The sequence below is a fragment of the Magnolia sinica genome, chromosome 2 (assembly GCF_029962835.1).
Source record: "Magnolia sinica isolate HGM2019 chromosome 2, MsV1, whole genome shotgun sequence".
NCBI classification, from domain to species: Eukaryota; Viridiplantae; Streptophyta; class Magnoliopsida; order Magnoliales; family Magnoliaceae; genus Magnolia; species Magnolia sinica.
This window is the reverse complement of record NC_080574.1, coordinates 48,814,945-48,829,548: the sequence shown is the minus strand read 5'-3', so window position 1 is coordinate 48,829,548 and position 14,604 is coordinate 48,814,945. Positions and strand designations below refer to the sequence as shown.

At 39.7% G+C, this 14,604-nt stretch overlaps 1 protein-coding gene across 3 annotated transcripts in view; it reads left to right on the top strand.

Moving 5' to 3' along the window:
• The first annotated feature begins 317 nt into the window (after positions 1 to 317).
• Positions 318 to 14,604, top strand: part of LOC131237084 (serine/threonine-protein kinase BSK1-like) — a 54,819-nt gene continuing 40,532 nt past the window's right edge. For 2 of the 3 annotated variants that reach the window (XM_058234735.1, XM_058234734.1), the window contains exons 1-3: positions 318 to 840; positions 925 to 1,060; positions 4,971 to 5,104. In XM_058234735.1, the coding sequence (XP_058090718.1) occupies positions 511 to 840; positions 925 to 1,060; positions 4,971 to 5,104 (600 nt within the window). In that variant the 5' untranslated portion in view covers positions 318 to 510. The remainder of the gene's footprint in view (positions 841 to 924; positions 1,061 to 4,970; positions 5,105 to 14,604) is intronic. The other variant, XM_058234733.1, reaches the window with a different exon arrangement.

Here is a 14,604-nt window from a genome sequence, read left to right as displayed (position 1 = left end):
CAAAACCCCGCCATTTCAACAATCTATCTGGGTGAAGCTTGCAAACAGACCGTTAAAACATATACTCCAACGGTCGACATTCATCAAAGAACAAAACGAGAGAAGACCATCCATTGCATGCAAGCTTCCAAATGACAAATGTTGATGATGATCCTAGATGTTTCTTGTGGGCCCCGACATTGGTTAGCTACACCAACCAAAATGCCCTGAGGATGAGCTTCATATTAACGTAGTCTCGCGGACTACCAAAACTGTCTGAGAAAAAGAAAATGTTAAAGGACACAAGTACCCTTTATAACAGCCCCAAAGGACGTAATTGGATAGTGTAAAATCAAGAGTGGAAAAAGAAGGAGAGAAATCCCATTTCTCCCTCAGCTTGGTTAGATCTCTCTCTGTACAGCTGCAAAAGAAGAAAAGAGAAGAGAGAGAGAGAGCTAGCAGTAGCAGTGGAAGAAGAAAGAGAAGCATAAATCTCTTCTCTGCAGCAGAAGCAGAGGAAGAAGAAGGAGAATGGGGTGCTGTGAATCGACCTTCTTAACAGAAACCCATCCAGAGCAAGAAAACCAGAACCAGCAGCAAAACCAACAGCAGAATACACCCTTTTCTCATCCTTCTGCTGGTGGTGGTGTGGGACCCACAGCTGATGGGGTCCCACCTTTCTCCGAGTTCTCGCTGGCCGACTTAAAGTCTGCCACCAACAACTTCAGCTCCGACTTCATCGTCTCCGAGAGCGGGGAAAAGGCCCCTAACCTCGTTTACAAGGGCAGACTCCAGAACCGCCGTTGGATCGCTGTCAAGAAGTTCACCAAGATGGCGTGGCCTGATCCCAAACAGTTTGCGGTACCATCCTTCTCGAACTTGTAAAAACAAAAGAGAGATTTTTTTTTTTTTTTTTTGATGGGTTTTTGGTTGTGGGTTTTGCAGGAGGAGGCTTGGGGTGTTGGGAAGATGCGGCATCGGAGGCTCGCGAATTTGATTGGCTATTGCTGTGATGGAGATGAGAGGTTGCTTGTAGCTGAGTACATGCCGAATGATACTCTTGCAAAGCATCTGTTTCATTGTATGTGTGATTCTTTCTTCTTTGCCTTCTTCGTTGCATTTATTTTTCAACTCTTGTTTGAGTTTCTTCTTTGCATTTGATAAACATGAGTAGATTTTATTTGGAGATGATGGTACCTGTCTGAGTGAAAACCAGGCATTTTATGGATTTTCATTGTCTGTTCCTTGCTGTTTCACTGCATTTGTTTTTCTTCTCTTGTTTGAGTTTTTTCTGTATGCACAACAAAATTGAGTGGTTTTTTCATAGAGACAATGATACCTGTTTGAGTTAAAACTGGACATTTTGTGGATTTTCACTGTTTGTTCTTGCTTTTGTATACCCGGGTTTGGTTTTGTTTTTTGGGTAGGATGAAATGAAAATTTGTGGAATTTACAATGTACCCATCTGAGAAAAACCCAACCTTCTTGTGATAAGAGTATGATTGATTCTGGTGTTGTTTGTTGAATCTCCTTATAGTTGAAATGCCACTGGAGAAGGTTTCTTGGCAAGAAAATGTTAGAACCCAAGTCATTAACTCTTCCCCAATACCATCCTATTGAAAAGAATTTCGTTTTATGTTTACTGTTATCTTGTTTGCGTAAATGCAGCAGATGGGATTGGTTCAAATCTTGATGAGTGTTTGCATAAATATGAGAGGGTAGTCGATTAGATTGGTGTTTTGGTTTCTGTAAAGCTCAATCTCCACTTTTTCATGGTTCTTTTTTCTTGTTATCCAATGAAGAATGCTATATTACTCTCAATAGTCAATATCACTCTGACTATCGCACAATCATACACGCTATGCTTTGGAAAAAATCCCCTTGCTTGCATGAGCTTGGAGATTCTTTAAAGATTTTGTTGGTGTTTGGGTCCTGAATATCCACATTAAGAGGTTGATTCTCCAATGTAAAGTGACAGTACTTTCATATACTTCTCTGCTGCTTGCATGGTCGATCATATGTGAATCTCATTGGACATGGTTCCTAGGAATTGCTAATGCGTAGTCTGTGCTTTGATCTGTTCTGTTTTCCCCTGGCCTGATGGACAGTTTACTTGGTTATTTATTTTTATTTTACGACAATGCTGCAAGGGTTAACCCATAAGATGCGCTGCACATGTTACATTGGTTTCTAAAGCTGGATTGATCTCTATTGTTGGATCAAAGCAATGTGCATGTAGTGGGACCCACCTTGATGTGATCATTAACACATATTGGGACCTGTACACCTTATACACTAATCATGTGGTGTATTAAGAAGTTTGGTGGAATAAGGATTATGCCTTGCGTGGAGATTACAATCACAAATGGTCCCTCCGATGACTTTGATGTTAGCGGGTGAACTGCCAATGTCATTGTCAAACCATTGTTTTTAAAAGGTGAAGGCATGAAGCGAAGCATCAGGGTCTCCCAAGGGGTGAGGCAGAAGCCCGACAAAATAACTTGCTTGTTGATGCTCGAATCTGGTTGATCCTCCTTTGCTTCTTGTGAGCCTTTTGGATACCTGCAAAGGAATGATGAACAAAGAGACACTGGGGGCGCCGGTTGTGGTCAGGGACACTCCGATACCTAAGTCGGGCGTATGGATTCACAATGGGCGTAGTCGAATTGGGATAGTTGTGCAGACCTCTCCCTTGAAAAAGGTGGTGTACTAATAGGTTGGCCAGGACGTTCGCGTATTTGAGAGATCCCATAAGATGTGCTAGAGTGACCTGTATTAGAGTTAAAATCCGCTCGCGGATATTTCTCCGATTACACCTCAATCTGTATGATCTTCGGTTGAGGTTTGATGGGCAGTCCTGCCCGTATACGGTGCAGGATTCTTTCTAAATGTTTCTATTACGAGGTCGGGCTTGGTACTCGAGGTCGAGGTTGATACCAAGGTCGGGCTTGACACCCGAGGTAGATGTCGATACCAAGGTCGAGCTCGGTACCCAAGGTCAAGGTCGATATTGAGGTCGAGCTCGACACCCAAGGTCAAGGTCGATCCTCGAAGTCGGGCTCGACATCCGAGGTCGAGGTCAATCCTCGAAGTCAGGCTCGGCACCAGAGGTCGAGGTCAATCCCCGAAGTCAGGCTCGGCACCAGAGGTCGAGGTCAATCCCTAAGGCTGAGGTCGAAGCCAAGGTCGAGCTCCGTAGGTCTGTTGATGAGCCTTATTTTCAAACCGGTTTAACTGTTACAACTCTGTCGTTGAGTCTCTTTGCTCAGCTCATCTTTTCTAGATTTTTTCAGGGGGTCTGTTCTGAAGGTCACTTTGCCACGTGCCTCATACATTAGGTCAATTCAGTTTTACCCAGTGTTTCAAATAGCGCCCGTAGCGTACGCTACGTAGCATAGCATGGCCATAGCGCTACGTAGCGTCCCAAATAGCGTAAATTCCCTATAGCGTACGCTACAACTACATAGCGCCAATTAGACATTATTAATTAAAGTGGTTTGCTTAGAAAGTTGTTGATGTGATAATTATTTGATTTGGCTTATATATGTTGATTGGCTTTTGATAAATGATAACTAATAACTTTTTTGAACATGCTTGTAATTGATAATATGAATCATCTTTTAGGCATTTTTATATTTTTTCCTTTTTTTTTCACTATTTATTATATTTGTCGTATTTTTAAATTAAAAAATAGAAGTATCGGGTAGCTTATGCTACATGCTACGTATTTACGCTACACGCTATAGAGGGCTGAGCGCTACGCATCACACTACCGCTATTTAAAACACTGGTTTTACCCATAGGCCATAACATTGCTAATTTCCTTCTCTTCAATTTTAAAAATATGGAATCAGGTAGAACAAAGAAAATTAAGAATAAAGTGTAAAATTATATAGAAATTGTGCACAATATACTTTAATATTTCATATGAATTATTTGTTGTGTATATTTGTTCAATTAGTGTTGCATTTAAATGTTACATGCCCATGTAATAGAAATGCATAACCAGAACATGTATAATTCCATAGAAAAAAGTTATTGAATTGTTAAACTAAACATAAAACAGGTAGTACAAAGACAAGAATATAAAAGTCTATGGGGCTTATTCAGCCATTGCATGGAAGAAAGAGGTAGATGAAATTGGGAGGACTCTCTAATAAGGTTAAAGCTACCTTGCAAGTATGTTTTATTCAACTCCTCACAACTATTGCTTTCAAGTGGTAGAGGGACAACTATTCTCACAGATGGTGTTTTTAATTAGATTTTGAAAGTGGGCCATCAGAAGAACTTAATGGTGAATGAACTATTGGCCCTTCTAGACAAAAAAGAAAAAGAAAAATAAAAGAAAAGGAAGAAGGTTGAAGTAAATATAGAAAAGAAAACATTTTCTTCTACGAGTTCTGCCCTTGAAAAGAAATTGAGAGGCCTAATCTTAACAGAAGGTGTAAAGTGTAGAAGAGGCATACACCTTCCATATACCTCACTATATGAGGCGTAAGCATCACATACAATTATGCCTCAAGTTCCATGCGTCAGGGTGCTGTCTAGGCATAACACAAAACTTTAATCCGAATTGTTCGTTTCGTGCTAGCTTCTATAATTTCAATATGGGGAGGTACAATGAGATATTTTTGTTTCATACTTGAAGGAAATTTTTTGAGAACTCCGTTTGGTACCAGTTGCACTAGCTGGTCCCAAGTGCGGGTAAAGGAGGTGATGTCAAGTGGCCATCCATTGTAAAAACTTATGCCAAGCTACTATGAGAATTTTCGGAAAGCCAACCCCAAATAGCTTGGACAAGGAGATGATGATATGGTGCTGCTGCTGCTGCTGATGATGATGACTTGCCATGCTCAATAAAAAAATGGCAACTTCAAGTCTCTCTTCTTGCTGTGTGTATATATGCCTCAAAAACTAAGAAAAGTGGCCCTAGCAATCTCCATAACAATTCTGTAGTCATGCATGTAATGTTAAATTCATCTTTTCAACAGGGGAAAACCAAACCATTGAGTGGGCCATGCGGTTAAGAGTTGCTCTCTATATTGCTGAAGCCTTAGACTACTGTTGTACTGAAGGGCGGCCATTGTATCATGACCTAAACGCGTATAGGGTTCTCTTCGATGAGGTAACAATTCATCCTTTTCAAAATCCTTACTATTTCTAGGATATTTTTATCCACCTCTCTGTCAGTTCACATTGATTATCTACTCCTGATTAGTCATTACATTATTTGTTAGATGTTGTATCTAGGAATCATATATGGTACCACTTAAACAAAGTTCTCACAGATGTTCTGCATTTCTTCTGTGTATGTAAATTGGTGGACATTGACTTGACATTTGACAAATTGTTGTAGGTGCATGAGTGCTAGGGAATGTTGGGAAGATAATTTATGATGGCATTTATAAAAATTAACTTGGTTGTTATTCATTTATGATTACTATTTAATTGCTCATGTGATAAATATTATAATAAAATGTGTAAGTTCTGACTTCTCTGTCTTCTTTCCATGGTTCTAGATAGCCTTATGTTTTGGTACGACTTACCTAGACTCATTATGTTTTGGTCCTATTTTGGCCTCATTTCAGTCTGGTGACTCATGTAAAATTCATAGCCCTAATCCCCTGGCTCTTCCTCTGTGGTCTAGATATTTAACTCTGCTGGCAAGCTATGGAGGATAAAACCATTAAAGTTTGCAATTCCCAGACTTGAATACCTAAATCCCAGTCATTAACTCATTGTCCCAGTTTGAAATCTAGCTCATACTTCTGAAAGAGAAAAACCTAAGACGATCTTTTGCTTGGGTCTATCCTCATAAGTTATTTAATTGTGAGTATGGTTGCACGAAGCAAGAAGGGCCATTGGACTTTGGTGCAAGGGTGGGGAAGTGTCTGTTTGAAATAGTCAGCAAGCATAAACAGCTAGGAAGCGTGAGCAGGACTGGAGTCCAGACCATGAGTTCGCCCATAGAGATATGTATAGATATGAAAGACTAGGTAAAAACCTTTGGATTGGGATAGGGCTTCTGGGTTTAATCACACACTGCTGGCCTTAAAGACTTGAGTGGAAAGTGATGCGATTCGTCTCTCCATTTAGATTTTCAATTTCCTCTTGCATCCCATCCTTATTTCCTTAATTCGTTGGAGTGCATTAATAAATTTGCCATGTTAAATTCACCCTCGTCCATTCTCTACACGTTTGTTCATTCATTCTCTACTTGTTTGTTGTTTCTATAAAATGATTCAAACCATACAAATCCATCATTTTGTACAGAAAATACACCATCATCACCATTATCATAGCCTCATCCCTGTTATTTGGGGTCAGCTGATTCTCACGATTTCTTTGCAAAAGTTTGACGACCAGCTGCACATCTGACATCATTGCTCATTTACCTAGTCTTGGGACTGTTGGACGGCTTGGCATGTCGCGTCTAGGTGGAGTTATATGAAAAGAGCTTCATTTATTGGGATAATGTTTTTAGACACACTTTGCCTAGATCTAAGGGGCCATTTTGATGGGAGTAAATGGATGTAAATGGGGGGAATTGGGAGTAAATGGAGGTAAATAGTATTTGAGATGTGTTTGGATGGAAGTAAATGCATGTAAATGAAATGGAATGTGAGTAAATGGGCATGGAAATGAAATCCTCTCTACAGAGAGGATTTGGAAGTAAATGGGGGTGAAATGCCTTTTTGAGCTTACTTGGAGCGTCTCACGAGTAAACAAAGGTGGCGTTACGCTTATTTCTGCCATACACATGGCATGCTAATGATACTTCGAAACAATTCAATTACCGGCTACATCACTAAAATCACACTAATAGAATGATCGAAACCGACCAGAGGGTGGCCATCTAAATGGACGGTTAACAAGCGTTGGCAAGTTGCTTGTTTGTGATCCTCATGTTTGTGGCCCACCCGAGGCTCAATTTTTTTTTTTTTTTTCATTTTTGGTTAAATTATATATTTTAATGGGCTTATTTCAATCATTCTGTTAACTATCACATATGTACACTAATTTGACATATGAAAGTTGATTTGTGATATCATTTATGTTCCTGTGAATATATTGAAAATTTTTAATGTATTCAAATTCCTCCCATTTACTTCCATTCAAACAAAATATTTGGATTTGAAATACATTTTATTTACTGGCATCCAAACAAAACTGAGTAAGCCAATTTACTTTCAATTCATTTACTTCCAATTCCATTTCCTATTTATCTCCATTTACAAGCTCCCAATCAAGCCTAAGCGTGTTAAACATCATCATCACGATCATCTTAGACTTTCTCCCATCATTTGTTTTTTGAAAGATCCTTCTCCCATCATCATGGGGGTTGGGCTTTTAAATGGTAGATTGCTAAAGTTATCCAATTGGTTACCCACTGGACATCAACCTTCCTATTTTACCCAAGCTCTGGAACTGATGATGACCGATTCTCTTGTTGATAACACTTGCATGTCAACACGGTTCTTACTAGTACTAAATGTTGTCTGAAGTCTTCAATTTGTGCAGAAAATAGGGGCTCAATTGATCGACTAGCCTAGTCGATTAATCGAGTGAACCTCGGATTTAACAGATTGGTCTCTGGATCAGGGTGTCCCAAAACGGTTATGTATCGGCCGTAATGGCCGATACGTAACGGTAACGGTGGTACCCGTTACGCGATATGGGGCTGTATCGGCCGAGTCGTTTTTTTGTACACGTAACGGCCGTTACTGACCCGTAACGGCTGTTACGGGCCTTGGAAAAAAAAAAAGAAAAAGAAAATAAATAAAAAAACCCTAACCTTTTCCTTTCTTTTCCTCCTCTTCTTCTTCTTCTTCTTCTTCTTCTTCTTCCTCTTCTCGGCCTACTACGACGCTGCGGCTGCGGCTGCGGCTGCGGCTGCGGTCCTGTTCTTCTTCTTCCTCTTCCTCTTCTCTCTCTCCCTCTCTGTTCTTTCCTTTCCCTCTTTTTTCTTCTCTTCTTTCCCTCTTTTTTCTTTTCGGTTTCCCTCTCTCCTTCCCTTTTTTTTTTTTTTTTTTTTGGGCAGCGTAAGCTGCTATCGGTACATGTCACGCTGAGACGAGCGCTGACACTCCTCGAGCTCCGAGTTGTACGAACGGTTCAAAGGAGATCAAAGTTTTATAGGCTCCACAGTGATGTATTTATTATATCCACACCGTTCATCTATTTTTAAATATTATTTTATAGCATTACCTAAAAAATGAATCGTATCCAAAGATCGTCCGGACCACACCAAAAATAGCAGCGGAGGTGATGATTTTCACCGTTAAACAATTCGTAGGCCCACCGTAACATTTATTTTCCATCCAATCTGTTCATACGGTCAAAAAGACCCGAATGAAAAGGAAAAACAAATTTTATATTGATCTAAAAGTCATGTGAGCCCAAAAAAGTTTTCAATGGTAGACGTTCAATCCCCCATTGCTTTTTGCAGTGTGGTCCACTTGATAATTAGATTTGTATTATTTTTCGTGTCAAGTCTTAAGACAATCTCGTCAAATGAATGGACGGTTTAGATATAACACATTCATCATGCGTGGGGCCCAAAAAAATTTGACATGTGTGCTACACTTCACAATCCAAGTCTCACCTAATTTGAGGCCATAAAAAATTGTACCAAAGACATTAATTTAAAATTTACTAATTAAATTATAAACTGCAATTGCTAACTCACAATGCCAAAATCAAATTATTTGAATAGTTTTTATTTGTTATTCGGTGTACTCTTATTTTTTAAAATAGGGCCTTTTGGTTTTTTTCATGATTCACTATCCAATAAATGTCCACTAATACATAAGTGGGATAATGACAATAAATTGCATGAATTTGAGGCTAATTTGGGGCATTGATTGGTCCTCCAAGTCAGACCGAAATTGGCAACGCCATCTACCTAAATTTAATTTCATTTTTTTAAAGAACTACTAGGAGAAAGATATTAAATTGTTAAGTATATAAATTAGATATTTAGAAAATTAAATATATACATTTTGTAGTCAAAATTCAGGTTACTTGGTTTAAAAATTAATCAGACAGTCCGATACAGCTTCTCACCAAAGAGTGGACCGTTACACCACCATAAACATGTTCCAATTTATAAATGAATGCATATTTGGAATGCTTAGAATATTCCGGATTTAATACATATTTTTTTTATATTTTTTTGGCAAAAAAATTTTTTTACGCCGTTACGGGCCGTTACGCCCCCGTATCGCCGTTACGACCCCGTATCCGTATCGGTTTTGGAGGTCACCGTTACGCCAACCGATACCGATACGGGACACCTTGCTCTGGATAGTTTTGGATAGTCTCGATCGATCGACAATATTTGGAAAATACCATAAACTCTTAGGCCACTTTTGAGCATGTTTGATCACTCGAACATGTGGTGCTCGATTGATGCTGAGATTGACGACGTGCACAGTTTTGCTTAATTGCGCAATTAGTTTCCTATTCCGGTTGTTTTATAATAAGTATGGGTGTAATACGGGATTAGGGTGCAAGAGGAGATCTTAAATGTTTCTAAGAGGGTTTCAAAGGGAGGCTAGTGTTTTTTGAAGGGTTTTGCATTTGTAAGTTCATCTATCCTTTGTAATTCGTTTTTCATAGTGGATTTTGCTATTGCTTTGTGTCGTGGTTTTTTTTTTTTTTTTTCGCGAAGGTTTTCCACGTAAAATTGTGTGTTACTGTGCATGCTTTGTTGCATTTATCTTTTGTTTGTTTGATTCGAATTTTAGGTTTTCTTCTGCGGTCCCCCGACAAGTGGTATCAGAGCTATACAGTGGGATTTGAGTTTGAATCTGAGACATTGTTGAAGGGATTGAACGTTAAGTATGAAACTGAAAAGTTCATTGGTAAAAATAATTTTGAACTATGGAATGTGAAGATGAGAGGCCTTTTAGTTCAACAAAGATTGCAACATGCATTCCTTGATATAATGAAGCGTCTTGCGACTATGAGTGGTGAAGATTGAGAAGAACTAGATGAGAGTGAAAATCTTGATTTAATTATGCCTATTTGACGAGGTTTTTTTATAATATCCTTAATCAAAAGACCACCGTAGGGCTTTGGAAGAAGTTAGAAGGCGGAGGGGTCTGATATTAATGAACACATCAGCGTATTTAATCAGTTAATTTGCAAATTGACGAGTGTGGAAGTGACGATCGACGAGGAGGATCAAGCCCTAATTCTATTGAATTCCCTTCCACAGTCTCACAAGAGTTACGTAGACACTATGTGCCATGGTAGGGAGACCAGTGATGTCAAAACTGTCATCTTAACCCTTCATTCGAAGCAGTTGAGAAAGAATGACAATGGCGGTGGTTCCTATACGGATGCGTTGGTAGTTAGGGGAAGAAATTTTGAGCGAGAGAAAGGAAACTTGAGATTTCAATCCAAGTCTAAGGGCAAATGGAAGATTTAAGTGCTGAAACTGTGAAAGATAGAGGCATATGAAGAAGGATTATCGGAATCCTAAAGCTCAGAAAGGGAAAAAATCAGATGAAATGCCGAAGGAGCCCAACGCAACGAAATCTAATGAGAAGGTGGATGGTTGCGACGTTCTAATTGCATCCAAATCCGGGTATCTCAACAATGAGTAGATTTTAGATTCGGGGGCTTCATACCACATGACTTTTCAATGGAGTTGGTTCACCAGTTACATCGAGTGTGATGGTGGATAGGTGTTTATGAGCAATGATATTGCCTGTAAGGCGGTTGGTATTGGATCGGTGCGCATCAAGATGTTTGATGAAATGGACCATATCGTGACGGATGTGAGAGATGTTCTTGAACTGAGGAAGAATCTGATTTCTCTAGGGGCTCTCAATGCACTTGGGTGCAAGTTCATCGGGTTTAATTGTGTCCTAAAGGTTTCAAAGGGGGCACTCATTTGATGAAGGCATAACGGAGCTGTAACCATTATAAGTTGATCGGGCATACTGTATCGGGTAGAGCTATAATGTCTGTAGTGGAGTCCACATCGATACGTTTGTGGCATGCGTGTCTAGGCCAAATGAGCGAGCGCAGTATGAAGATACTTTTTGATCATTGCTTGATTCATGCTTTTAAAAGTGTTGATTTTAAATATATGCGGGCATTGTATATATGGTAAACAATCATGGTTATCTTTTAAATCTGAAAAACATCTAAGTAATGGTGTTTTGGATTATGTGCATTCTGATGTATGGGGGTCGTCGCTCGTGGTTTTTTTCGGGGGTGTTCGTCGTCTTTTGTCACATTCATCGATGATTTTTCTTGAAAGGTGTTGGTTTATTTTATGAAGTATAAATTTGATGTTTTCGCTACACCAAGGTGTGGAAGGTGATTGTAGAAAAGTAGTCGGTGAAAATTGAAAGTGTTGATGACAGACAATAGTGGAGAATTCATTTCAAATGAATTTAATCAGTCTTATAAAGATGAAGGGATCATACGACATAACACAGTTAGACATATATCAGAGTAGAATTGTGTGACAGAATGAATGAATTACTCTCTTGGAGAGAGCCCTAAGTATGTTGAGCAATACTGAGTTAGGCAAGGAGCTGTAGACTGAGGCTATTAACACGGCTTGCTACTTAGTGAATCGGTCTCCGTCTATGCCGATAAATTGTAAAATTCTAGAAGTGTGGAGTGATCATGATGTAGATTACTTAGGGTTGCGAGTATTTGGTTGTGACGCTTATTCTCATGTACCGTCAATTAAGAGAGATAAGCTAGATCAAAGGGCGAAGAAGTGTACCTTTGTTGGCTATAGTAATGGTGTGAAGGGATACAGGCTGTATGACCAGCTTACTCAAAAGATCACGATTAGCTATGACGTCAGGTTTGATGAGGATTCCTTTTTCTGTAAGGATGAACACAGGGAAATGGGAAAGTCAATGACAATTAACGTTGAAATTTAAAAAGGTGAGACACAAGCAAAAGCTGAGCAGCAAGAAGATGTATAGGAGCGGGTGGAGCAGCCACCTGTGTGGAGAAATCCACCAACAGATCACAAGTTATCGGCGAGATACAGAGATGACTCGAATACTGTATTTGCTTTCATTATGGATGAGGGAGATCCTTTTACCTTTTATGAAGCTCTGGATGACCCAGATGTTGAGAATGGATGGCGGTGATGCAAGATGATATGGACTCCTTGTATAAGAATGAGACGTGGGCGCAGGTGAAGCTTCTCGTTTGGCGGAAAGTGATTGGTTGTAAGTGGATTTATAAGAAGAAATATGACAGATACGAGGCGAGATTGGTTGCGAAGGGGTATGAGAAAGAAGGCACCGACTTTAGTGAGATCTTCCCACCTGTTGTCAAGCATGTATCTATTAGATTTGTGTTGGCGCTGGTTGCCCAATATGATCTGGAACTGGAACAAATGGATGTGAAAGCTGCTTTCCTACATGGGGAATTAGAAGAGCAGATATACATGAAGCAACCAAAGGGGTTCGAAATACAGGGGTTAGGGAATAAGATTTACAGGTTGAGGAGGTTTTTGTATTGCTTGAAACAATTGCCTAGGTAATGGTATAAGAAATTTAATAATTTTATGGTGAGTCAGCTGGTTACCATAAGTGAATATGATCATTGTGTCCACTTTAAGGAACCGAGTGATGGAAAATTTGTTATACTAGTATTATAAGTGCTTATCGTCAGCCATAACATGTTTGAGATCAATATATTGAGGACTCAATTATCAGGGACATTCGAAATGAATGATTTGGGGGCTGCAAAGAGGATTCTCGGCATTGATATACATAGAGATAGGGAGGAACATGTTACAGTTATCTCAGGAAAAATATCTTGAGAAGGTATTGGTGAAGTTTGGGATTGACAAGGCTAAACCAGTTAGCACACCCCATGTTGCTCACTTTTGCCTCTCTTCAAAGCAATTTCCTTATACAATGAAGAAAAACAGTTTATGTCTCGTGTGCCATATTCGAGCGCGGTTGGTTGTTTGATGTGTTCCATGGTCTCTATGAGACCGGATATTTCACATGCAGTCGGTGTTGTGAGCAGATACATGTCAAACCTCGACAAGTAGCATTGGGAGGTAGTGAATTGGTTACTTCGTTAACTACGATGTATAACGGACTAAGTCTTGACATTTGAAAAATTAGAGGGAAAATTGGTAGGCTATGTGGACTCTAATTATGCAGGGAACATGGACAACAAAAGGTCGCCTGCTAGTTACTTGTTTGTACTAGCGGGTGGAGTGTTCAGTTAGATATCGAAGCTTTAGTCTGTGGTTGCTCTTTCCACAACTGAAGCTAAGTATATGTTAGTGACAAAGGCTTTTAAGGAAGGTGTTTGGTTGAGAGGAATAACGAATGAGTCGGGACTTCAGCAGGAGGCCGTGCCGGTTAATTGTGGTAGTGAAAGCGCAATCAACATGGCAAAGAATTTGGTTTACCATTCTATAATTAAACGTATTGATGTTCGTCATCATTTTATCTGACAGGTGCTTGAGGAAGACAGTGTTACTCTTGAGAAGATCCACACGAACGTGAATCCGATGAATATGCTTATGAAGGTGGTTCCATCAGAGAAGTTCATATTCTGTTCGATTTCTATGGGCTTGGCATTGAAGTGATGAAGACATGGTGTGCACAAAAAGCGGTAGCGATGGCGAAGCTATGGAGGCGATTAGAGATGGAGCTTGGAGCTGTGGTTCATTATGATTGAAGGCTCAGTGGAGATTGTTGTCTGATGTCTTCAATCTGTGTAGAAAACAGGGTCTCGATCGATCGACCAGCTTGGTTGATCAATCAAGTGAACCCCAGATTTAATAGATTGGTCTTTGGACAATTTTGGACTATCTAGATTGATTGAACTTGCAGGTTGATCGATCGACAATATTCGGAAAATACTTATAAACTCTCTAGCCACTTTTGAGCATATTTGATCGCTTGAACATGTGGTGCTCGATTGATTGAGAACTACTTGATCGATGTCGATCGATTGATGCTTGGATTGACGGCGTGCACACTTTTGTGTAATTGCGCGATTAGTTTCCTATTCCGGCTGTTTTACTATAAATATCGGTGTAATACAGGATTATGGCAACAAGAGGAGAGCTTAAACGTTTCTAAGAGGGTTTTGAAGGGAGTTTAGGATTTTCTGAAGGTTTACGCATTTGTAAGTTTATCTATCCCCTGTAATTCGTTTTTCATAGTGAATTTTGCCATCGCTTTGTATCGTGGTTTTTTCCTGTGAGGGTTTTCCATGGTGTGCACGAAAAGCGGTAGCGATGGTGAAGCTATGGAGGCGATTAGAGATGGAGCTTGGAGCTTTGGTTCATTATGATTGAAGGCTCGGTGGAGATTGTTGTCTGATGTCTTCAATCTGTGTAGAAAACAGGGTCTCAATCGATCGACCAGCTTGGTTGACCAATCAAGTGAACCCCAGATTTAATAGATTAGTCTTTGGACAATTTTGGACTGTCTCGATTGATTGAACTTGCAGGTTGATCGATTGACAATATTCGGAAAATACTTATAAATTCTCTGGCCACTTTTGAGCATGTTTGATCGCTCAAACATGTGGTGCTCAATTGATTGAGAACTACTTGATCGATGTCGATCGATTGATGCTTAGATTGACGGCGTGCACACTTGCGCG